Consider the following 25242-nt stretch of genomic DNA (forward strand, 5'->3'; position numbering starts at 1 on the left):
CACCCACCAGTGGCTGACAGCTTCTGCACTAGGCAAGGCTTGACAACGAACCCAATCAGGGGCCAGCAATGCCTACCAATGTGCCTCACAGTAGTCAGCCTGCCACAACAGAAGGGCTCATGCAGCCCATATAGATGGCACCCCTAAAGCATAAAGGTCTGGAGACCAGAAGCAAGTATGCTGCTGGCCCATAGGCATTTCCTACTTAATGGCACTTCTCCATGATAAGGAAACATACCAACCTACCAAACACATAGAAACAAAAACACAGAATTAGGCAAAATGAGGCTACAGAGGAATATGTCTCAAACAAAGGAACAAGACAAAACCCCAGAAAAAGAACTAAGTGAAATGGAGATAAGCAATTTATGCAACAAAGATTTCAAGTTAATGATCATAAAAATGTTCAAAGAACTTTGGAGAAGACTAGATGAACACAGTGAGAAGTTAGAATTTTTCTAACAAAGAGTTAGAAAATATAAAGTAGACCCAAACAGATGAAAAATACAGTAACTAAAATAAAAAAATACACTAGAAGGATTCAATAACAGATTATACAGAGAAATGAATCAGAAAACTGGAAGACAGAGTAAAGAAAATAACTCAAACTGAACAGGAAAAAAATGAAAAATTATTTTTAAAAATGAGAACTTTAGGACAACATCAAGCATATAACATTCATTTAAGAGGGGTCCCAGAAGGAGAAAAGAAATAAAAGGTGCAGAGAGCATATTTGAAGATGTACTAACTAAAAACTTTCCTAACTTAGGAAAGAAAGCAGACATTCAAATCTGGGAAGCACAGTGAGTCCCAAACAGACCAACCCAAAGAGGACCACACCAAGACACACTGTCATTAAAACAGCAAAAATTAAAGATAAACAGAGAATATTAAAAGCAACAAAGGAAAAGCAACTAGTTATGCACAAGGGAACTCCCATAAGGCCATCAGTTGGCTTTTCAGCAGAAACCGCAGACCAGTAGGGAGTGGCACAATATACTATAGCGATGAAAGGAAAAAACCCACAACCAAGAATTCTCTACCTGGAAAGGATATTATTCAGATTTGAAGGAGAAAATCAAAAAAGGTTTACAGACAAGCAAAAAGCTAAGAGTTTAGCCCTATGAAACCAACTCAATAAGAAATGTTAAAGGGACTTCTCTATGCAAAAAACGCCACAACTAGAAATAAGAAATTAGGAAAGGAAAAATCTCATTGTTAAAGACAAATATACAGTAAAGGTAGCTGATTAGTCGATCATAAAACTAGTAGGGAGGTTAAAAGACAAAAGTATCAAAATCATCAATATCACAATAAGCAGTTAAGGGATACACACATCAAAAAAGGATGTAAAATATGATGTTAAAAACAATAAACATGGTGAGCAGTAAAAACACAGGATTGTTAAAATGCATTCGAAATTAAAGGATTAGATTAGAAACTTAAAATGATCGTATAGACAGACTGCTATACATAAACTTCATGGTAATCACAAACCAAACATCTACACAAGATATACACACAAAAAAGAGAAAGGAATCCAAACATAACACTAAAGACATGGCAAAAAGCAAAAGACAAAGAAAAAAACAAAAAAGGGTCATAAAAACAACCCCAAAACAATTAATAAAATGGCAGTAAGTACAAATCTATCCAATTACTTTAAATATAAATTGACTAGGTACTCCAACCAAAAGACACAGAGCTGCTGAATGGATATACAAACGAGAACCATATACATGCTGCCTGAGAGAAACTCACTTCAGGTCTAAAGACACACAGCCAGAAAAGGAGGGAATGGAAAAAAGTATGCCATATGAATGACATGTAAAGGAAGCCAGGGTAATAATACTTCTATCAAGCCAAATATACTTTAAAACAAGGTCTGTAATAAGAGATAAAGAAGAAAATTACGTAACAATCAATGAATCAATCCAGTAAGATATAACATTTGTAAATATACATGCACCCAACATGCTGTTGCCACGGTGTTATGTCCGCCGCTCAGTCATGTCCGACTCTTTGACACCTCATGGACTATAGCCTGCCAGGCTCCTCTGTCCATGGAGTTCTCCAAGCAAGAATACTGGAGTGGGTTGCCATTCCCTTCTCCAGGGGATCTTCACAACCCAGGGATCAAACCCAGGTCTTCTGCACTGCAGGCAGATTCTTTACCATCTGAGCCACCAGGGAAGTCCATGCACCCTACATAGGAGCACCTAAATACATAAAGCAAATATTAATAAATATAAAGGGGGACAAATGGACAGTAAGACAATGATAGCACAGGACTTTAACACCACACCTACATCAATGGAGAGATAATCCAAACAGAAAATCAATAATGAGGGATAGTCCCAGCAATCCAGTGGTTAAGACTCTGCACTGCCAACCCACTGCAGGGGTTGTGGGTTCAATCCCTGGGGGCGAAACTAAGACCCACATGCCAAGTGCTATGGCCAAAAAAAAAGAAGAAAAAGAAAATCAATAATTAACACTAGCCTTAAATGACACACCAGACCACATGGACTTAACTGAACAAGTTGCTGTTGTTGCTATTCAGTCACTCAGTTGTGTCCGACTCTTTGCAATCCCATGGACTGCAGCATGCCAGTCTTCCCTGTCCTTCACCATCTCCTGGAGTTTGCTCAAACTCATATCCATTAAGTTGGTGATGCCATCCAACCATCTCATCCTCTGTTACCCCTTCTCCTCCTGCCTTCAGTCTTTCCCAGCGTAAGGGTCTTTTCCAATGAGTCAGCTCTTCCCGTCAGGTGGCCAAAGGACTGGAATTTCAGCTTCAGCCATCAGTCCTTCCAATGAATATTCAGTGTTGATTTCCTTTAGGATTAACTGGTTTGATCTTCTTGCAGTCCAAGGGACTCTCAAGAGTCTTTTCCAGCAGCACAGTTTGAAAGCATCAATTCTTCAGCACTCAGCTTATTTTATTGTCCAGTTCTCACATCCATATATGACTAATGGAAAAACCATAGCTTTGACTATACGGACCTTTGTAGGTAAAGTAATGTCTCTGCTTTTTAATATGCTGTCTAGGTTTATCATTCCTTTTCTTCCAAGGAACAAGTGTCCTTTAATTTCATGACTGCAGTCACCATCCACAGATTCTAGAGCTCAAGAAAATAAAGTCTGTCACTGTTTCCATTGGTTCCCCATCTATTTGCCATGAAGTGATGGGACTGGATGCCATGACCTTCATTCTTTGAATACTGAGTTTTAAGACAACTTTTCACTCTCCACTTTATCAAGAGTCTCTTTAGTTCTTCTTTGCTTTTGGCCATAAGGGTGGTGTAGTCTGCATACCTGAGGTTATTGATATTTCTTCCCACAATCTTGATTTCAACTTGTGCTTCATCCAGCCTGGCATTTCACATGATGTACTCTGCATATAAGTTAAATAAGCAGGGTGACAATATACAGCCTTGACATACTCCTTTCCCAATTTTGAACCAGTACGTTGTTCGATACCCAGTTCTAACTGTTGCCTCTTAACCTGCATACAGGTTCTCAGAAGGCAGGTAAGGTGGTCTGGTATTCCCATTTCTTTAAGAATTTTCCAATTTGTTGTGATATACACAGTTAAAGGCTTTAGCACAGTTAATGAAGCAGAAGTAGTTGTTTTTCTGGATTCTCTAGCTTTTTCTATGATTCAACAGATGTCAGCAATTTGATCTCTGGTTCCTCTGCCTTTTCTAAATCCAGCTTGTACATCTGGAAGTTCTTGGTTCACATACTGTTGAAGCCTAGCTTGAAGGATTCTGAGCAGTACTTTGCTAGCATGTATAACATCCCCTCCAAAAGAAGCAAATTTTTCATTCTTTTCAAGTGCACACTGAACAGTCTCCAGAACAGATCACATACTAGACTAAAAAACAAGTCTCACGAAATTTAAGATTGAAAGCATATCAAACATCTTCTCTGACCACAATGCTATGAGACTAGAAATGAATTAGAAGGAGAAAAACTGCAAAAACCACAAACACATGGAGGCTAAACAATATGCTACTCAACAAACAATGGGTGAAGAAATCAAAGAGGAAATTTAAAAATACATGGAGACAAATGAAAATACAATGATCCAAAACCTATGCAAACAACAAAAGCGGTTCTTTTGTTGAGAAATAAGAGATGTTTATAACAGTATAAGTCTACTTCAGGAAACAAGAAAAATCTCAAATAAACAAGCTAAACCTACACCTAAAGTGACTAGAAAAAAAACACAAACAAAACCTAAAGTTAGTAGAAGGAAAGAGACCATAAAGATAAGAGCAGAAATAAATGAAATAGAGACTAAATAACAACAGAATAATAGAAAAGACTGATGAAACTAAGAGCTGGTTCTTTGGCAAGACATTTTTAATGTACTGAAAGAAAAAACCATCATCCCTGAATTTTATGCCTTTCAAACATAAGGGTGAAATAAAGACTTCTTCACATCAACAAAAGCTAAGAGAAATCACTGCCAGCAGATCTACACTACAAGAATATTAATGGAATTTCTTCAGGCAGAAGGAATATGATACCAGATGGAAACTGAAACTACAATTACACAAAAGAATGAAAGACATAAGAAATGGAAATATGTGCTTAAATATAAAGAAACTCTTCTCATTTTCGATCTCTTTAATTACTTAAAGCAAAGACAACAACAAAATCTCATAAAATTTATCGTACATAAAGAAGAAAAATGTATAACAGAAGCACAAAGGATAGAAGGTAGAAATGAAATATACCATTAGTAAATTCTCACACTGAGAAGCAATAATGTATTAAAGATACTATTTATAAAGATGCATACTGTAAACCTAGAACAACCACTAACAAAATGAAACAAATTATAGAGAAATAACATGGTATCATTACAAATATTCTATTAATTGAAAAAAGCAAGAAAGGAGGAATAAAGAACAGATGAGATACAGATAACAAAGAATAAGATGGCAGATTTAATTTTAACTATATCAATAATTATACTAAGGAAGCAGACTACACACACTAAATAAAAGACTAAGATTGCCAGGCTGCATAAAAAAGCAAGACACAATTATATGCTATCTACAATAAACCCATTTCAAATATAATTAAACAGGTAGGTTAAAAAGGGTGGAAAAGATATCCAATGAAAACAATAATCAAAAGAAGGCTGAAGTGACTATTAGTGGCTATATGTTAACATTAGAGAAAGACTTCAGAACAAAGAACATTACAAGAGAGAATGTTTAAGGGATCAATTCATCAAAACGACATAATAGCTTCATTACACATAAAAAATGGGTAGAAATGAAGATTAGGCTTCAGGTAAACTCACTATAGACCAACCCTCCCAGTGAATAACCACAAACTCTGGGAAAAAAATACAAAAGCCAATTACCTGAGGATTCTGAACAGTACCCTAAAACTGTAGACAGGAGTCAAAACATGAAGCAATTGAGAAAGAGTTGGGGAGTTTCCTACTTTTAGGGAGTTTTGCTTTGATAGTGGACCTCAGTCACAAAGTAGCATAACTTAAGCAACTAAAACTCCGATAGACATCTTTCTGGCTGGAGGAAAGAGAGACAGGTTCTGGGCGATCACAGATGCCACGAAATGAGTGGAGAATCCCAAAGGAGAGAGAATCAGAGAAAGAGATGCCTTAACTCTATGAGCAAACATCACATACACCTCAGGCTGATTCCTCCCTAAACGATATACACACAGGACAGATTCAAAAGCAGCACAGCAAAAGCTTAAAGAATTGTAATGAGACTTGTACAACTCGCAGAAGCTGACACAGCATACTCAGTTAACTGCCAGCTAAAATAAACACACCAACATTCCTCAGAAGAATATCACAGAATCCAGAGCCTGCACAATTGTACCATTCGCAATACCCAGGACACAATCCAAAATTACTCACTACACAAAGAACTCAGAAGATATGAGCCATTCACAAGGAAAACAAAAACACTAAACAGAGGACAAACTCAAAATGACTTAAATATTAAAATGTTTAAACATATACTCAATGAATAAAAAATAAAAACACACATATAAGTTCAACTGATTTTCAACAATAATGTCAAGATGTTTCAATGGGGAAAGAATGGTCTTTTCAACACATCTGCTGAAACAAGATGTCCACATTGGGGCGGGGGGGAGACGGGAATAATCTTGACCCCTAGATCATACATATAAAACAGTCAACCCAAAATGCATCACAGACCTAAACATAAGAATAAAACTGGGATTTCTCTGGCAGTCCAGTGGTTAAAACTCCACACTTCTACTACAGGGGGTGAGGGTTTGATCCCTGGTCAGGGAACTAAGATCCTGCATGTCAAGCATGGTGCAGCAAAAAAAAAAAAAAACAAACAAACAAATAAGAAAACCAGGATCCAGCCACTTTGGAAAACAGTTTGGCATTTCCTCAAAAAGTTAATCATAAAAGTTATCATATAACCCAGCGATTGTACTCCTAAGTATTTCTTTCCAACAGAAATGAAAACAGGTATTCACACAAAAACTTGTACACACATGCTCAATCCAGCATTATACATAAGAAGCAAAAAGTACAAAAAAACCAAATGTCCATCAACTGAAGAACAGATAAGTTAAATGTGGTGTATTCATAAAATGGAATGCCATTTGGTCGATACATGCTACAACATGGATAAACCTTGAAAACACATATGGCTTCATTTATATGAAACATCCAGAATGGGCAAATCTACAGAGATGGAAAGTAGATGCCTAGGACTAGAGGGGATAGGAGGTTTGAAGAATGATGGCTAAAGGGTACAAAGTTTCTTTTTGAGAGGATGAAAATGTTCTAAAATTGTGGTGATAGTTGCACAATGCTGAGCATACCAAGAACCACTGAACTGCATACTTTAAATGGGTGAATTTATGATATGTGACTCAAACCTCAAAATAAAGTTATTGCAAAAACAGAAAGGTAAAACTATAAAACTTTCTTAAGAAAACATAAAAGATTTGCATCCTTGGGGCAGGCAGATTTCTTAGAAATGCAAAAAAGTATTATCCATAACAGAAAGAAATTGACAAAGCAGACTTCATCAGAATTTATAGCCTTTTTTTTTTTTTTTCCAAAGGCAGGTAAAAATAAAATAAAAAGGCAAGCCATAGACTGGGAGAAATATTTTACAAGGCATCTATCTGATAGAAGACATATACAGAATATATAAAGAACTCTTACACAAAACAAGACAAACAGCCCAATTTTTTAAACGGGCAAGAGTAGAACAGCTACGGCAACAATGAAGATATAAGAAAAGCCAGTAAGCACAGGAAAATACACTCATCATGTGCCATTAGGCAAATGCAAATTAAAATCAGAGTGAGCTACCATTATACTCAGAATGACCAGAATTTAAAAACTGAAAATACCAAGTGTTCAAGAGGTTATGGAGCAACTGGAACACTCCACTACAGATGAGAATACAAAAATAGTACGGCCTCTCTGAAAAACAGTTTACAAGGTTACTTACACTTAGCATTTGACCCTGCAATTCCATTTCTAGCTATGTATATACTTAAGGGAAATGAAAACATAAATCTACTTAAAAACCTGTACATTAATATTATTTCACGGCAGTTTCAGTAATAATAGCCCAAACTGGAAACAACACAAAAGGGCAACAACAAGTGGATGGATAAATAAATTGTAATAAATCCATCCAATGGCATACTATCAGTAATTAAATGCAATAATCTATTGGTCTATGCAACCACACGCATCAATCTTAGAAGAACTACACTAAGCAAACAAACCTAGACATGAAGGACTATATACTATATGATTTCATTTATTTTCAGTTCAGTTCATTTCAGTCACTCAGTAGTGTCTGACTCTTTGTGACCCCATGAACTGCAGCCCAGGCCTCCCTGTCCATGACCAACTCCCAGAGTCCGCCCAAACCCATGTCCATTGTGTCGGTGATGCCATCCAACCATCTCATCCTCTGTCGTCCCCTTCTCCTCCTGCCCTCAATCTTTCCCAGCATCAGGGTCTTTTAAAATGAGTCAGCTCTCCACATCAGGTGGCCAAAGTATTGGAGTTTCAGCTTCAACATCAGTCCCTCCAATGAACACCCCGGACTAATCTCCTTTAGGATGGACCGGTTGAATCTCCTTGCTCTCCAAGGGACTCTCAAGAGTCTTCTCCAATACCACAGTTCAAAAGCATCAATTCTGCACTCAGCTTTCTTTCTAGTCCAACTCTCACATCTATACATGACTACTGGAAAAACCACAGCCTTGACTAGATGGACCTTTGTTGGCAAAGTAATGTCTCTGCTTTTTAATATGCTGTCTAGGTTAGTCATAACTTTCCTTCCAAGGAGCAAGCGTCCTTTAATTTCATGGGTGCAATCACCATCCGCAGTGATTTTGGAGCCCAGGAAAATAAAGTCAGCCACTGTTTCCACTGTTTCCCCATCTATTTGCCATGAAGTGATGGGACTGGATGCCATGATCTTAGTTTCCTGAATGTTGAGCTTTAAGCCAACTTTTTCACTCTCCTCTTTCACTTTCATCAAGAGGCTCTTTAGTTCTTCTTCACTTTCTGCCATAAAGGTGGTGTCATCTGCATATCTGAGTTTATTGGTATTTCTCCCGGAAATCTTGATTCCAGCTCGTGCTTCTTCCAGCCCAACATTTCTCATGATGTACTCTGCATATCATGGTAATCCAAGTCTATGCCCCGACCAGTAATGCTGAAGAAGCTGAAGTTGAACGGTTCTATGAAGACCTACAAGACCTGCTAGAACTAACACCCAAAACAGATGTCCTTTTCATTATAGGGGACTGCAATGCAAAAGTAGGAAGTCAAAAAACATCTGAAGTAACAGGCAAATTTGGCCTTGGAGTACAGAATGAAGCAGGGCAACGGCTAACAGAGTTCTGCCAAGAGAATGCACTGGTCACAGCAAACACCCTCTTCCAACAACACAAGAGAAGTCTCTACACATGGACATCACCAGATGGTCAACACCGAAATCAGACTGATTATATCCTTTGCAGCCAAAGATGGAGAAGCTCTATACAGTCAGCAAAAACAAGACCGGGAGCGGACTGTAGATCAGATAATGAACTCTTTATTGCCAAATTCAGACTTAAATTGAAGAAAGTGGGGAAAACCACTAGACCATTCAGGTATGACTTAAATCAAATCCCTTATAACTATACAGTGGAAGTGAGAAATAGATTTAAGGGACTAGATCTGATAGACAGAGTGCCTGATGAACTACGGGCAGAGGTTCCTGACATTGTACAGGAGACAGGGAGCAAGACCATCCCCAAGAAAAAGAAATGAAAAACAGCAAAATCACTGTCTGAGGAGGCCTTACAAATAGCTGTGAAAAGCAAAGGAGAAAAGGAAAGATATACCCATTTGAATGCAGAGTTCCAAAGAATAGCAAGGAGAGATAAGAAAGCCTTCCTCAGCAATCAATGCAAAGAAAGAGGAAAACAATAGAATAGGAAAGCCTAGAGATCTTGCCAAGAAAATCAGAGATACCAAAGGAACATTTCATGCAAAGATGGGCTCAATAAAGGGCAGAAATGGTATGGACCTAACAGAAGCAGAAGATATTAAGAAGAGGTGGCAAGAATACACAGAAGAACTGTACAAAAAAGACCTTCACGACCCAGATAATCACAAAGGTGTGATCACTCACACTCTACCTAGAGCCGGACATCCTGGAATGTGAAGTCAGGTGGGCCTTAGGAAGCATCACTATGAACAAAGCTAGTGGAGGTGATGGAATTCCAGTCGAGCTATTTCAAATTCTAAAAGATGATGCTGTGAAAGTGTTGCACTCAATGTGTCAGCAAATTTGGAAAACTCAGCAGTGGCCACAGGACTGGAAAAGGTCAGTTTTCATTCAAATCCCAAAGAAAGGCAATGCCAAAGAATGCTCAAACGACCGCACAATTGCACTCATCTCACACACTAGTAAAGTAATGCTCAAAATTCTCCAAGTCAGACTTCAGCAATATGTGAAACGTGAACTTCCAGATGTTTAAGCTGGTTTTAGAAAAGGCAGAGGAACCAGAGATCAAATTGCCAACATCCGCTGGATCACTGAAAAAGCAAGAGAGCTCCAGAAAAACATCCATTTTTACTTTATTGACTATGCCAAAGCCTTTGACTATGTGGATCACAATAAACTGTGGAAAATTCTGAAAGAGATGGGAATACCAGACCACCTGACCTGCCTCTTAAGAAACCTGTATACAGGTCAGGAAGCAACATTTAGAACTGGACATGGAACAACAGACTGGTTCCAAATAGGAAAATGAGTACGTCAAGGCTGTATATTGTCAACCTGCTTATTCATTTATTTTACATTCAAGGAAAGACAAAATACAGTGATAGAAAGGTGGTCAATGGTTGATAACAGCAGTGGGAGGGAGAGAAGATGACTGCAAAGGGGTGTGAGGCAACTTTCTGGGACAAGGAAAATGTTCTATTATTGACTGTGGTGATTAGAAAACTATGCACATTAATTAAAACTCACGAAACTGGACATTTAACAGTGATGAATGTTAATGCAAGTATATTATGCTTAATGAAGTTGATTTTTAAAAAAGGACAATTAGTAGTTTCATTCCTTTTCTAAGTCTACAGAGGTTCTCAAAGTCTTAGGCAATTCCCCAAAGGTGCCAACATCCAATGTGATCCATTTTTAGAACCTGACCTTGATTTCTACTTCTTATGTGTCTTATGGTTAAAAGTACCTCTACAAAGGATTTTAAGAGACTACTATAAGCAACTTTGTGCCCATAAAATGGACAATCTAGAAGAAATGGACAAATTCTTAGATTAGTACAATCTCCCAAGACTGAACAGGGAAGAAATAAAAAATATGAACAGATCAACTATCAGTACTGAAATTAAATTAAAATTTAACAACTCCCAACAAACAAAAGTCCAAGACCAGATGGCTTAGAAGGTGAATTCTACCAAACACTTAAGAGAGGAGTTAACAGCTATCCTTCTGAAACCACTCTAAAAAATTGCAGGGGAAGGAACACATCTGAACTCACTCTGTGAGGCCACCATCACCCTGATACCAAAACCAAAAAAAGATATCTCACACACACACACACAAAATTACAGGCAGATATAAAAATCCTCAACAAAATACTAGCAAACCGACTCCAATGATACATTAAAAGGATCATAAGCCATGACCAAGTGGGATTCATTCCAGGGATGCAAGGATTTTTCAATATTCACAAATCAATCAATGTGATACAATACACCACATTAACAAACTGAAGAATAAAAACCACAGAAAAAGCTTCTGATAAAATTCAACACCGTTTATGATAAAAACTCTTCGGAAAGTGGGCACAGACGGAACATACATCTACATAATCAAAGCCATATATCACAAATCCACAGCTAACATCATACTCAACAGTGAAAAGCTGAAAGAAAGCATTTCCTATAAGATCAGGAATAAGACAAGGATACCCACTCTTCTCACTTTTATTCAACAGTTTTAAAAGCCCTAGCCAAAAGCAATCAGAGACAAAAAGAAATAAAAGGAATCCAAACTGGAGAAGTATTCAGTTCGCTCGCTCAGTCGTTTCCAACTCTTTGCGACCCCAGACTGCAGCACATCAGACTTCCCTGTCCATCACCAACTCCCAGAGCTTACTCAAACTCATGTCCATCGAGACAGTGATGCCATCCAACCATCTCATCCTCTGTCGCCCCCTTCTCTTCCTGCCTTCTCTTTCCCAGCACCAGAGTATTTTCCAATGAGGCAGTTCTTCACATCAGGTGGCCAAAGGATTGTAGTTTCAGCTTCAGCATCAGTCCTTCCCATGAATGTACAGGACTAATTTCCTCTACGATTGACTGATTTGATCTCCTTGCAGTCCAAGGGAATCTCTAGAGTGTACTCCAATACCACAGTTAAAAAGCATCAATTCTTCAGCACTCAGCTTTCTTTATAGTCCAACTCTCACATCCATACATGACTACTGGAAAAACCATAGCTTTGACTACACAGACCTTTGTTGGTAAAGTAATGTCTCTGCTTTTTAATATGCTGTCTAGGTTGGTCATAGCTTTTCTTCCAAGGAGCAAGCATCTTTTAATTTCATGGCTGCAGTCACCATCTGCAGTGATTTTGGAGCCCAAAAAAATAAAGTCTGTCACTGTTTCCATTGTTTCCTCATCTATTTGCCACGAAGTGAAGGGACCAGATGCCATGATCTTAGTTTCCTGAATGTTGAGTTTTAAGACAACTTTTTCACTCTCCTCTTTCACTTTTATCAAGAGGCTCTTTAGTTCTTTGCTTTCTGCCATAAGGGTGGTATCATCTGCATATCTGAGGTTATTGATATTTCTTCCGGCAATCCTGACTCCGGCTTGTGCTTCATCCAGCCCAGTCTTTCTCATGATGTACTCTGCATATAAGTTAAATAAGCAAGGCAACAATATACAGCTTTGACATACTCCTTTCCTGATTTGGAACCACTCTATTGTTCTATGTCCAGTTCTAACTATTGCTTCTTGACCTGCATACAGATTTCTCAGGAGGCAGTTAAGGAGGTCTGGTATTCTCATCTCTTGAAGAATTTTCCACAGTTTGTTGTGATCCACACAGTGAAAGGCTTTGGTATAGCCAATAAAGCAGAAGTATATGTTTTTCTGGAACTCTCTTGTTTTTTCAATGATCCAACAGATGCTGGCAATTTGATATCTGGTTCCTCCGCCTTTTCTAAATCCAGCTTGAACACCTGGAAGTTCACGGTTCATGTACTATTGAAGCCTGGCTTGAAGAATTTTGAGCATTACTTTGCTAGCATATTAGGAAGTATTAGGTTGGTGCAAACATAATTGAGGTTTCAAACTGTGAATTTTAAAGCATTATAACTAGGCTCAAACACATCTTTATTAATCAAAATAGAAACCATTACAATCAACACATTTTTGCCAATGAGAAATGTTTGTCTGTTCCTGTAATGTAAAAATCCATGCCTCAGGGTTCAAAAAACTCTTGAAAAGCATTTTCTGCCTCCTGCTGGTTGTGGAAGCATTTTCTGCAGAAAAGTTGTTGAGATGCTTGAAGTAGCAGCAATCGGTTGTGGAGAGGTCAGGTGAACATGGTGGATGAGGCAAAACTTCCTAGCCCAATTCGTTCAATTTCTGAAGTGCTGGTCGTGCAATGGGCAATCAGGCATTGTCATGGAGGAGAAGTGGGCCCTTTATTTTGACCAACACCAGCTGTTGGCATTGCAGTTTTCGGTGCATCTCATTGATTTGTTGAGCAGACTTTACAGATGTAATGGTTTCACTGGGATTCAGAAAGTTGTAGTATATCAGATGGGCAGCAGACCACCAAAGAGTGATGACCATGATCTTTTTTTGGTGCAAGTCTGGCTTTGGGAAGTACTTTGGAGCATCTTCGCAATCCAACTACGGAGCTGGTTGTCATCTGCATTCATATAAAATCCACTTTTCATCTCAAGTCACAATTCGATCGAGAAATGGTTCACTGTTGTTGCGTAGAATAAGAGAAGATGAAACTTCAAAATGATTTTTTTTGACTTTCAGTCAGCTCACGAGGTACCCATTTATTGAACTTCTTCACCTTTTCAATTTGCTTCAAATGCTGGCTAACTATAGGATGGTCAATGTTGAGTTCTTCAGCAACTTCTCACGTAGTTAGTTGTAAGAGGATCAGCTTTGATGTCACTTTCAGTTGGTCACTGTCAACTTCCAATGGCTGGCCAATACGCTCCTCATCTTCAAGGCTCTCGTCCCCTGTGAAAACTTGCGGAAGCAACACTGCACTGAAAGTTTATTAGCAGTTTCTGGGCCAAATGTGTTGTTGATGTTACAAGTTGTCTCTGCTGCTTTATGACCCATTTTGAACTCAAATAAGAAAATCGCTTGAATTTGCTTTTGTCTAACATTATTTCCATAGTCTGAAATAAATATAAAATACACAGCTAATAATAAGTCATCAGAAAAAAAAAAAAAACAGCAAGAAATGCACATTAACATGATGGACAACATGACCACATTTCTTTAAGAATATATTCCAGCATCAAGCAGTAAAGTTCAACAATGCAAAACTGCAATTACTGTTTCATCAACTTAATAGAACTGTCACAGTTTGCAGATGACATGATGCTATAAACAGAAAATCCTAAAGGTGCTACCAGAAAACTACTAGAGCTCATCAATGAATTAGGTAAAGTTGCTGGATACAAAATTAACACACAGAAATCTGTTGCATTTCTATACACTAACAATGAAATAATAAATGCTGGAGAGGGTATGGAGAAAAATAAACCTTCTTACACCATTGGTGGGAATGTAAATTGGTGCCACCACTATGGAACACAGTATGGAGGTTCCTTAAAAAATTAAAAATAGAGTTATTATAGGACTCAGCAATCCCACACTTGGGCATATATCTGGAGAAAACTCTAATTTGAAAAGATACATGCATACCAATGTTCACAGCAGCACTATTCACCAAAGCCAAGACACAGAAGCAACCTAAATATCCACTGACGAATGGGTAAAAAAGACATAGAACATTTATAGAACGGAGTATTACCCAGCCATAAAAAGAATGAAATAATGCTATTAGGGCTTCCCAGGCAGCACTAGTGGTAAAAACCCCGCCCGCCAATGCAGGAGACGTAAGAGAAGGGGCTCAACCCCTGGGTCAGGGCGAGCCCCTGGAGGAGGGCATGGCAACCCCTCCCGTATCCCTGCCTGGGAAATCCCAAGGACAGAGGAACCGGGCAGGCTATAGCCCACAGAATCACAAAGAGTAAGACAAGACTGAACCAATTTAGCACGCAGCACGCATGGATGGACCTACAGATGATGATACTAAACGAAGTAAGTCAGACAGAAAAAAACAAATATCATGAGATACCACTTATATGTGGAAATTTTAAAAAATGATACAAATGAATTTATTTACAAAACAGAAACAGGCTCACAGAGGCAGAAAACTTAACGGTTACCAAAGGAGATAGTGGGATGGCAGGGGGTGGGGGTGGGGCAGAGATACATCAGGAGTTTGGGATTAACAATATATACACTACTGTATATAAAATAAACAAGGGCCTACTATATAGCACAGGGAACCATATTCAGTTATCTTTTAATAACCTATAATGGAAAAGAATCTGACAAAGAATAGATAGAGGGTTGGTCAAAAAGTCCATTTGAGTTTTTCCATAAAATGTCACAGAAAAACCAGAATGAACTTTTGGCCAACCCGATATATATGTATATGTATAACTGAATCACACCTGAAATTAACGCAACGTTGTAAATTAACTATACTTCAATTTAAAAAAATGGTTAAAGACAAAAGGTATAGCACCTCTGTAAAACAAAACTCTAAATTTTGTGTGTATGGCTCTGAGAATACATACACCAGACTGACATAAAACCTACATAAAATTCTAGTAGCTCATTCGTATACAGGGGACAAATCTGTTTCAGAGACTGCAACTTTAAAGAGCAGATCAGCTTTAAATAAATGTAGTCTGTTTGCCAATACCTAACAGAACATACTGCATTTTTCACAAAGATTAGTGAATTTCTCATTGTACCATTACTCCCAGACTAATCAAAGGTAAATAAAGAATACTGCAACCAAGGGAAAAATTAAGTAGATTGGGCGATCACTGAAATTAGGTTTTGAAGAACAAACAAAGGCATTAAAGAAAGGGGCTGGCACATATCATCCAAATTCAAGATGGGCTTTCCTGCATATCTACAACAGCAAGAAATTGGAAATGTATAAAGTAGCCCATGTGAATTGCATTCAGAATATAATGAGGACCTTGGAGAAAACCCGAATTAACCATTCACACAGATATCTACAAAGAAAATGGAAAAGAACAAGACATGAAAGGGGTATAGGGCACTTGTAGGTTCTTACATGGACAAACGGTATTACCTAAATGCTTTAGAAGATACCACATTTTAAAATTAATCTTGTTCTATATCTCTACAGAGTCAACAGTGAGACACTATTAGCAAGGAGATATGACAATAAAAGAACAAATAAAACAAACGTACACATGATTACAATAGGCCCAAATGGAAACTTAAAACTGTCTAGAAATACTTAAGCAGAAATAGGACTCCTCTTCATTACTGCAGTTCACCCCTGCAATAAATCAGGGTCAGGGTATTTTATTTATGTGTAAACCCTCATTCCTGGTAGGCAAACTGACCTAGGTTGCAGTCATTTATCCCAGCACACTAATATATATCATAAATTATAAGATTGGGAGAAACAAAAGCTAAGTGTTTGAGGATTGAGTTGGGCTGACACTCACCACAAATTTCTCACCATTCTGCTCCACATGTTTGTATGTGGGGACCGATATGGGCACTGCTTGCTTTTCTGTGTAATCATAAAATGATTGTCCCAACGAGTCGTCACTGGGATCTAGATTATCTGCCTCATGAGGAGGTACCGATAACACTGTCAAGATCAATTCCTTCTCGCCTGCTCGGATCAGGTCCACCACCTGCTTGTGTGTCGCCCCCTCAACATTCACGCCGTTCCTAAGGGGAAAAAGGGAAAAAGACAATCCCATAAACCAGAAGGGTCCAAACACCTTAGAGCTCCACCCTCCTGCCCCCACTCCAGTGTCATGAAGTGTGAACCAGAAAAGAAAAGGATCAGTTTGGTTCCAGCAAAGCTGTTTGTTTTTACAAATCATAATGTGAAAAAGTGTGTGTGAACTTAAGGCAGGGGGAAAAAATGTTAACAGGTGAGAAGACCTACTCTTCCTCTATACTAGAACTCCACACACAGCCTTAGGAAAACACACGGGAAGGAAGGTGAAGCTGAAGAGGAAACAAAGCTTTTAAAGCTAAAGAGTCCAATTTCCTCATCCTAACTAAGCATGTGTACAATACAATAAAGTGACTTTTAACAATCCTGCCATTTGAACTGTTTTGTGTCCTTTTAAAACCCCGTGGAACTGGGAATTTCATTAAAAGAAAAATTTTACAAAACGCGCTTCCATAATTTGTAAAGACTCAAGAAGTGTGACTGACTTAACATAGTTATCTGGCGTTTGTATCTGATTTCTCCCCATATATTCAAGTCAGTCAACTTCATTTTCCCTTATATCAAGTTTTATTACCTCGGGAATTAAATGATCATATCTTCATACACACTAGTTTCTTCTATCACTCAGTTTTAAGAAAAGCAAGGAGATAACATCTCTAAAATTGTATTATCTAACCCAATATCCTTTGTTCTCTCCCAATCACTTCAATTAGTCTCTTTTAGCAGTCTATCTACTTTTTTCTGTTCTGTGCTGTCTCACTTAAAGCCCTGTGTAATCAGTTCAAACTAAAAAATGTACAGTTAAGGTTACATAGTAAATCAACCTACGCATTCTCCTTCCTGTTCCACTGTGTATATAAAGGCTGAAACTAGGAAAAGTACAAGGTTTGGAAGAACAATAATTTTGTCAAGAAAGATGCTGAGTTTCACAAAACTCACCCAGCAAACTGAGCTACCTTCCCAGAATGCTGACCCAGCCTGCTATCTCAGCAAAAACCACTAGGCAGCTAGCTGACCTGGAGGTTCCCCTCCATAGCTACCCCAAGAGGGTGAGGAAATACACACCTGGCCTTTAGTCAATCTGACAAAAGTTTATTTACCCTTTAAACTTTTTCAGTCCTGTTCCAAATCATTAAGGTTTTTCCTTCTTGAAAATGATGCTAAGTTTAGTAACAAGCCTTCCACCAACTTTTCAATCACTGGAACTGTCTGTCAGCATATGATATCTGAAATATCCATTTATATAAACAGAACAAGCAGGAGATCATCTAGCCAAGCCTCCTTCCTTATTTCGGGTCTAACAATCTAGCCAGTAAATTCAGCACTCTTGACATTTCACAACCTAAAATCTAACTTACACACATACACACACACACACACACACACATATAATATAGCAATTTTACAACTGGCTAGCTATAGAAGAAAATCAGCCCCCTCCACCGATGGAAATTTTAGCTTTTAAAGTTCAGATCAGGAGAAGGAAATGGCAACCCACTCCAGTATTCTTGGCTGGGAAAACCCACGGACAGAGGAGTCTGATGGGCTACAGTCCGTGGGGTAGCAAAAGAGTTGGACACAACTTAACAACAAAACAACAATGATTTATGTATATATCTATATTCTGCTTTTCTATTCTTTTTCATTATAGCATATTACAAGATTATTGAATATAGTTCACTGTGCTATATGGTAAATCCTTGTTGTTAAAAAAAAATAAAGTTCAGATCAGGTCAGACCAGTGACCAGAAGAAGTGGTCAGTTCTTTGACCATAAAGCAGGATGATAAAATAGAAAATGGGCTTTGGAGAGAGATCTACATGGGCTTAAATCCTGGCCCTGCCAGAAATGATCTTAATCAAGTCATTTGATCTTTCTTACCATTGCTTTCCACATCTATAAAATGGAGACAATAAGTCCCTAACAGATCACTGTGAAGATTAATGTAACATAACATTACATGTAATGTAACATGTAACTTGCTAAGATCAATGTCTGAATACTCACATTAGGTGTATTAAGGAAAAGAAGTACTATGTAGCTATGTGTTATGAAGAGATTTTGGTTAAAGAAGAAATGGACAACTAAAGCTGGGGACTGATAAAGGATTTCATCTAAATCTTTGATCTAATTAGCAGTTCTGGGAAAATGTTTTGATGGTAGAAGAAATAAAATTGAAAAAGTAAAAGTTAAAAAATCAACATAGAAAATTTGATCTATCCCTAGGAATCAACTTAACTTACAAATATCCTTAAGTTTAAAAAAAAAAAAACAAAGTGAAAAACTAACACTTCAGAGACTGAAGAAAACACCTTATACACTAAAAGTGTGGTTTTTATGTGAACACAATCAACTTTATGAGATGAGCTCTTAGGAAAAAAGTTAAGAAGCAATGCTCCACTCTTATTTTTCAGCTCCCTAATTCTTCCCCTTTAAAGGATTCCTAATCTGGGCTACTCTGTTGATAGGCTTGTGGCAGCGGCGGAGGAAAATCAGTGAACCCCTACAGAAATTGTATGTAAAATTGTATTTGTCTACATATATGCATTTTTTTTTTCAGGGAAGAGGGCTAACAGCTTTCATCCGCTTCAAAAAGGAGTATGTAATCTCAGAAAGGTTAAGACCTACAGCTTTCAATACATACCTCCACTCATTCAGTTTTCAAGTTAGAATACACCGTTCCTACAGGTCCCTCACATAAATAAACCCTGAAAATCGGCAGAGAAACTTAAGTGAGGCTTACTCTAAGAGCAGCCAGCAAGCAAAGAAATTTGCTTGGGTTTCACTTCTTTAACAATAAGACCACACTTCAAATTAGCTATCATCCCAAATCCCTCTTAAAAAAACAAACAAACAAACAAACAGAAACAGGAAAGAATTACCAGTATCGTATTCTAAACACACTTGGTAATACTTATCTGGTTCAATTACAGAAGGAATATTATACATTTGACAATTTAATACAAGCTTGAAACTTCTTCAGAGAATGAAATGGGTCAGTAAAAACCCCAGGATGTCATATTTCAAAAAGAGTCCTCCATCCTCAAGAATTAAGAGGCCTTCATACTCATAAAAATGTTTATGATACCCCTTTTCTACAGGAATGCTACTATACCAGGCTCATATTAGGTGTGGCCCAGTCTGATCAATTCTGAAGACATAAATGAATGTAAAATATAAATTCTGCAATAAAGGGAACTTGCAGCACTATAGACTTCTGGTTCAAAGTGTGGGTTTTGGAGTTAAGAAAGACTTCGGTTTAAATGCCAATTGTGCCATTTAACAGATGAGACATTAGGTAAATAATTCAATCTCAATATTATTGAACTTCAATTTCTTAACCCAAATGGGGCTAATAATACCCTCAGCTAAGAGAGTTGCTGTAAGACTTCAAATGAGATAAAGTTCTAGAATACAGTAGTCACTCAACAAATGGTAGTTACTCATGTGATATTAATTATATCAGCTAGGCGAGCAGGTTGGTAGTATTTGGGGCTCCTGATGATACAAACCCTTTCTGTGAACAATTTCCCTCGCGTTTCGTTTGTCTGTGTAACATAATCCAGCTGCCATTCATTTGAAAATAAATGATTGAGCTCTCGGCCAGTGATAATAGGAATCACAAGATAATCAACTTCAAAAGCGAACTACCACATCAGAGAAGCACTGAATTCTACACCACACAAAAGTAACTAACCACCCAGTAGGTTCTACCCATCAATGCTTCGTCCACAAAGAAAGGCTTAAACACATCATCAAAATTTTTCAACAGATACATGATTAAACAAATACAGCAAAATGTTAATTACAGAATCCAGATGGTAGGTAAAACAGGTATTCATGTGCAATCCTTCGATTTTTCTGTATGTTTGAAATTTTTCATAATACATTGTAGAGGGAAAAAGGAAGGCTTCTTTCCAAGCCTCCAAAAATATCCACAACTAAGGCCAATTTTTTCCCCCTTAGCCAATTAGATGATATCCAATTAATTTGTGCCTTCAGCATTTTAAAGATACACTTTGATAATTTTAATAAAATGCCCCTCATTTTTTTACATAAGACCAAAACTTGGCCCCATCAAGAGGCCTTTAGCTAGCTAATAAGAGTGACTTCAAGCCCTCCCCCTGGTGGCTCGGATAGTAAAGAATCTGCCTGCAATGCAGGAGACCAGGGTTCAACCCCTGGGTCTGCAAGATCCACCAGAGAAGAGAATGGCAACCCACTGCAGTATTCTTGCCTACAGAATTCCATGGACAGAGGAGCCTGGTGGACTACAGTCCATGGGGTCACAAAGAGTCAGACATGAATGAGCAACTAATACTTTCACTTTTCAAATGTGGCCAGCTGGGGAAACTGCAAAACTAATATAAATACTCCCAAAAAGCAAAAAAATGCTCTAAACAGTCAGGATTTATATACAGTTTATGAAGGAACCCATATATAATGAAAGTAGACATGGATGGAAATATGACAGAGTCAATCACTACATGTGGCACAGGAAGGAGCCCTTCCATGTGGCAAGCACAATATTGCTTTGACCCCCTGTGACATGCAGGAAAGCAATTAAAGTGTAGTTAGTCTGAAGCCTGTAAAAAACAGACAATAAATTCCTATAACTGCAAGCAGTAGGACACACTTCAATTCTAGAGGTTAAAGCATAATGGCTACATGTTCACCCAACAGTTAAATTAAAAAAGAAGTTTTGCCAAGGATATGGAAGAATCAGAATTCTCCTACATTGCTGATGGGAGCATAAAGCTAAAACTATCTGGCAGTTTCTTTAATACTTATTTTTATTTATTTTGCTGCTCCAGTTCTTAGGCGCAGTACCTGGGATCTTTATTTGCAGCATGCACACTTAAGTTATGCCATGTGGAATCTAGTGTCCCCACCAGGGATTGAACCCAGGGCCCCTGCACTGGGAGCTTGGAGTCCTAGCCACTGGACCATCAGGGAAGTCTCTGGCAGTTTCTCATCATGTTAAATATACATTTACTATATGACCTAGTAATTCCACTCATAGGTATCTACCCAAAAGAAATGAAAACATGTCCATACAAACAGTTATAGTCAAATGTTCACTAAAGCTTCATTCATAACAACCAAATGTCCATCAAGAGGTAAACAGAAAAACTGTGGCATATTCAAGAAATGGAGTATGACTCAGCAATGAAAAGGACCGAACTACTGATGTCCACAACATGGATGAAACCAAAAACACACTGAGCGAAGAAGACAGAAAAGAATCTGCTTGATTTGACTCCATTTATTTGAAGTTCCAAAACAGACTAAACTACTCTATAGTGATAATAATCAGACAGCAGGGAACAACATGCATACGCAACATGGAAGCTTTCTAAAGTAACAGATGTGTTCTGTATCTTGACTGGTGTGGTAAATCTATACTTTTCTCAAATCTAAAATTGTCAAAATGTGTGCATGTAAACTAAGTGTGCATATAAGCTAAACCTCAATAAAGCTAATTTTAAAATTATACAATATCCTCATTTATAAACGTGAAATAGTAGTCATCAGAGTGAAAGAGCCCCTATTCAACTTTTAGCTTACTCTGAATTTTTTTTTTTGCTGTTATTGAATAATGTTATGAAGGTCCTAGTAGATGAATCTATACACATATCTGCAATACAAAATTGTTTAATGGATAAAACACATCCTTTTTTCTTCACCTCCCATATCTTTGTGGAAAGTACTTCATACTTTCATACTGAAAATACTTTCAGTACTTTCATGTCTCACAAGCCTAGTTCACAGAAATAATAACGACAAAATTACGCCAGAACTAGTTTTATCCCTACTACTGATTTGGTACTGTCTTAGCATCCTATAAACAACAGAACTCACATGTTATTTTGAGCCCAGTGCAGCTAAGAACCTCAGCAATGGATGATTATAAAGTTAAGCCAGACAGCAACAGCATCTCTCTCAAGTTTATTAAAACCATAATGTGAGAAACAAACTTCAAACTCACTTAACACTTGATTAATACTATTATACTACATTATAAATATAATCAATCTTTTTAGGAGTCCTAGAATCCCCTTGTTAGACTTTTAAGCATTCAAAACTATAAAGCATTTTCTTCTCACAGAGTATTTGAAAAAGAATTTGTTCAGCCAAATAGCTAACATTAGAAAAACTTTTAATGACACTGAAGTACATCAAGCAAATGGGCTTACAACTTTTAATAAATATTTAGAAAGACTATATGCAAACATGGAAAAGTCTGTACAGTATGCAATATGCAAAAAACAAAGACTACCTATTTTGGAGGTTTTTGCATTTAAAATATAAAAATATTATCAATTGTGATTATGAGCACATAAGATATTTTTGTGCCAAAAATAGGCACGATATGTAAAATATGAAAATAACTGAGTTAGGGTAATTACGGAACTATGGGTAATTTTTTAAACCTAACAAAGTTTTTCCATCTTTTCAATTATACAAAGCTGTTTAAACAAACTCTCTATCTTCTCTGTAATATATTTTCTTGGAAACTGGGTGAACACTTTACAAGTTAGAAAAAAACAGTCCCCTGACACTTTAAAAGAAAGACATTTCCTTTGACTTTTCACTGGTTGTGACTGCACAGTTGCATACAGTTATATTAGACACTAGACTATAAAAAGAAACCACTCTACTGAAATGTAAAGACATGTCCTTTTAAATTTTGCAGTTAAATAAACTGGCTGGTTTAGGTTGACTTCTTTTCATCCATCTCCGCCTCTTTGCTACCTTACTTAGGCAAACAATCAAGTCAGGGAATATTTTTATTGACTAATTGTCTCAGGAATGATACTGTACTTGGCCCTTACACTCTGGAGATAAGGGACTCAGGCATGCATAAGCAATGAAAATAGCCAAAGGAGCTCAAGCTTGAACGTGTCCACACCAAGGTATAATTCCAGATTACTAAATATCAAGAATTTTTTGGAATTCTGTTGCAGAAATAACATTTTAGGACACCTAATTTACTGATAGGAAAAGAGAAATACAGTTAGAGAAAGTAAATGAGCAAAGGTTTCTAAAATGTTTGCACTTTTTTTAACAAACAGTAAATCTGGTTAATGATTTTAAAAGTGCAAAAATATTATCTCAATTACTTTTAATGTTAACATATGGAAATGAGATGATGACTACATAAATAGGTAAAATACTCTTGGAAAGCAATTTCACTGGTAATATGCATCTAAAGTCATAAAATTGTTCATTTTCTTTCAACCCCAAGTGACCTGAGGATTTATCCTAAGGAAATCACCAAAATATGAATTCCATGAAGACCAGAACTTTATAGTGGCATGTAGACCATTCTCAAGTATTTGTGGGAAGAAATGAAACAATTCTGAACACAGAAAAAGCAAAGTGCAAGTATGTTCATCATTATTTAGGTTGTTTCCCAATTTCTGTTCTTATAAAAAGTCAACAATAGGGGGAAATGAATGGTCAAAAAAAATTATGATAAAACAATTTGACTATAAAGCAATCATTTAAAATTTTAAATACGAACAAGATAATCTAGACATATATTTGAGTCAATGCTAAGAAACGGATTATAAAAATGCAACTTCTAAAAGATAACATGGGAGAAAATCTAAGTGACGGGTATGACAACGAGATTTTACACAACACAAACGTGATCCATGAAAATAAAATGCTAAGATGAATTTTATTAAAATTAAAAATGTCCACTCTGCAAAAGATACTATTAAGAGAATGAAAAACAAGCCACAGACTAGGAGAAAATATTTGGAAAATATATCTGATAAAAGACTTGTATCCAAAATATAAAAGAACCTTAAAACTTAAAACTCAACGGTAAGAAAAACAGGCAAAAGATCTGGACACCTCTGAAGAGAAGATATACAGATGGCAAATAAGCATATAAAAGTTACTCAACATCACTCATCATGAGAGAACTGCAAATAACATTAAACACCTATTTGAATGGGTCTTGTTTTGTTTTGTTTTGTTTTAATTTTTATTAGTTGGAGGCTAATTACTTCACAACATTTCAGTGGGTTTTGTCATACATTGATATGAATCAGCCATAGAGTTACATGTATTCTTGAATGGGTCTTTAAAAGATGATAATATCAAACGCTGGTTAAGATGTGAAGCAACAGCAACTCATTCAATGGTATAGCCACTTTGGAAGACAGTTTGACAGTTTCTTTAAAAGCTAAACATAGTCTCACCAATAATATCCAACAATCACACTCCTAGGTATTTACTCAATAGAATTTACAACTTATATTCACACAAAAACCAGCATATAAATGTTTATGGCAGTTTTATGCATAATTGCCAAAACCTGAAAGCAACCAAGATGTCTTTTATATGTGAATGGATAGACAAAAATGGTACATCCAGACAATGGAATATTATTCAGCTATAAAAAGACATAAGCTCTCAAGCCACGAAAAGACATGAGGGAATTTTAAATGCATATTGCCAAGGAAAGAAGCCAATCTGAAACAGCATTGTTTGATTCCAATTAATTACATGACATTCCAGAGTAGGCAAATATCAGTAGGCTGCCAGGGCTTTGGATGGAGTGGAGGGATGAATAAGTGAAGCAGGGGGGATTTTTACTGCAGTGAAACTACTCTGTATGATA

At 37.2% G+C, this 25242-nt stretch overlaps 1 protein-coding gene across 1 annotated transcript in view; it reads right to left on the reverse strand.

Moving 5' to 3' along the window:
- Window positions 1-25242, reverse strand: part of SNX27 (sorting nexin 27) — a 77713-nt gene that overhangs the window by 35586 nt on the left and 16885 nt on the right. Inside the window, exon 2 of the mRNA XM_061120829.1 lies at window positions 16360-16591. Coding sequence (XP_060976812.1) covers window positions 16360-16591 — 232 coding nt within the window. The remainder of the gene's footprint in view (window positions 1-16359; window positions 16592-25242) is intronic.

This window comes from Dama dama, chromosome 20 (genome assembly GCF_033118175.1).
Source record: "Dama dama isolate Ldn47 chromosome 20, ASM3311817v1, whole genome shotgun sequence".
Lineage (NCBI taxonomy): Eukaryota > Metazoa > Chordata > Mammalia > Artiodactyla > Cervidae > Dama > Dama dama.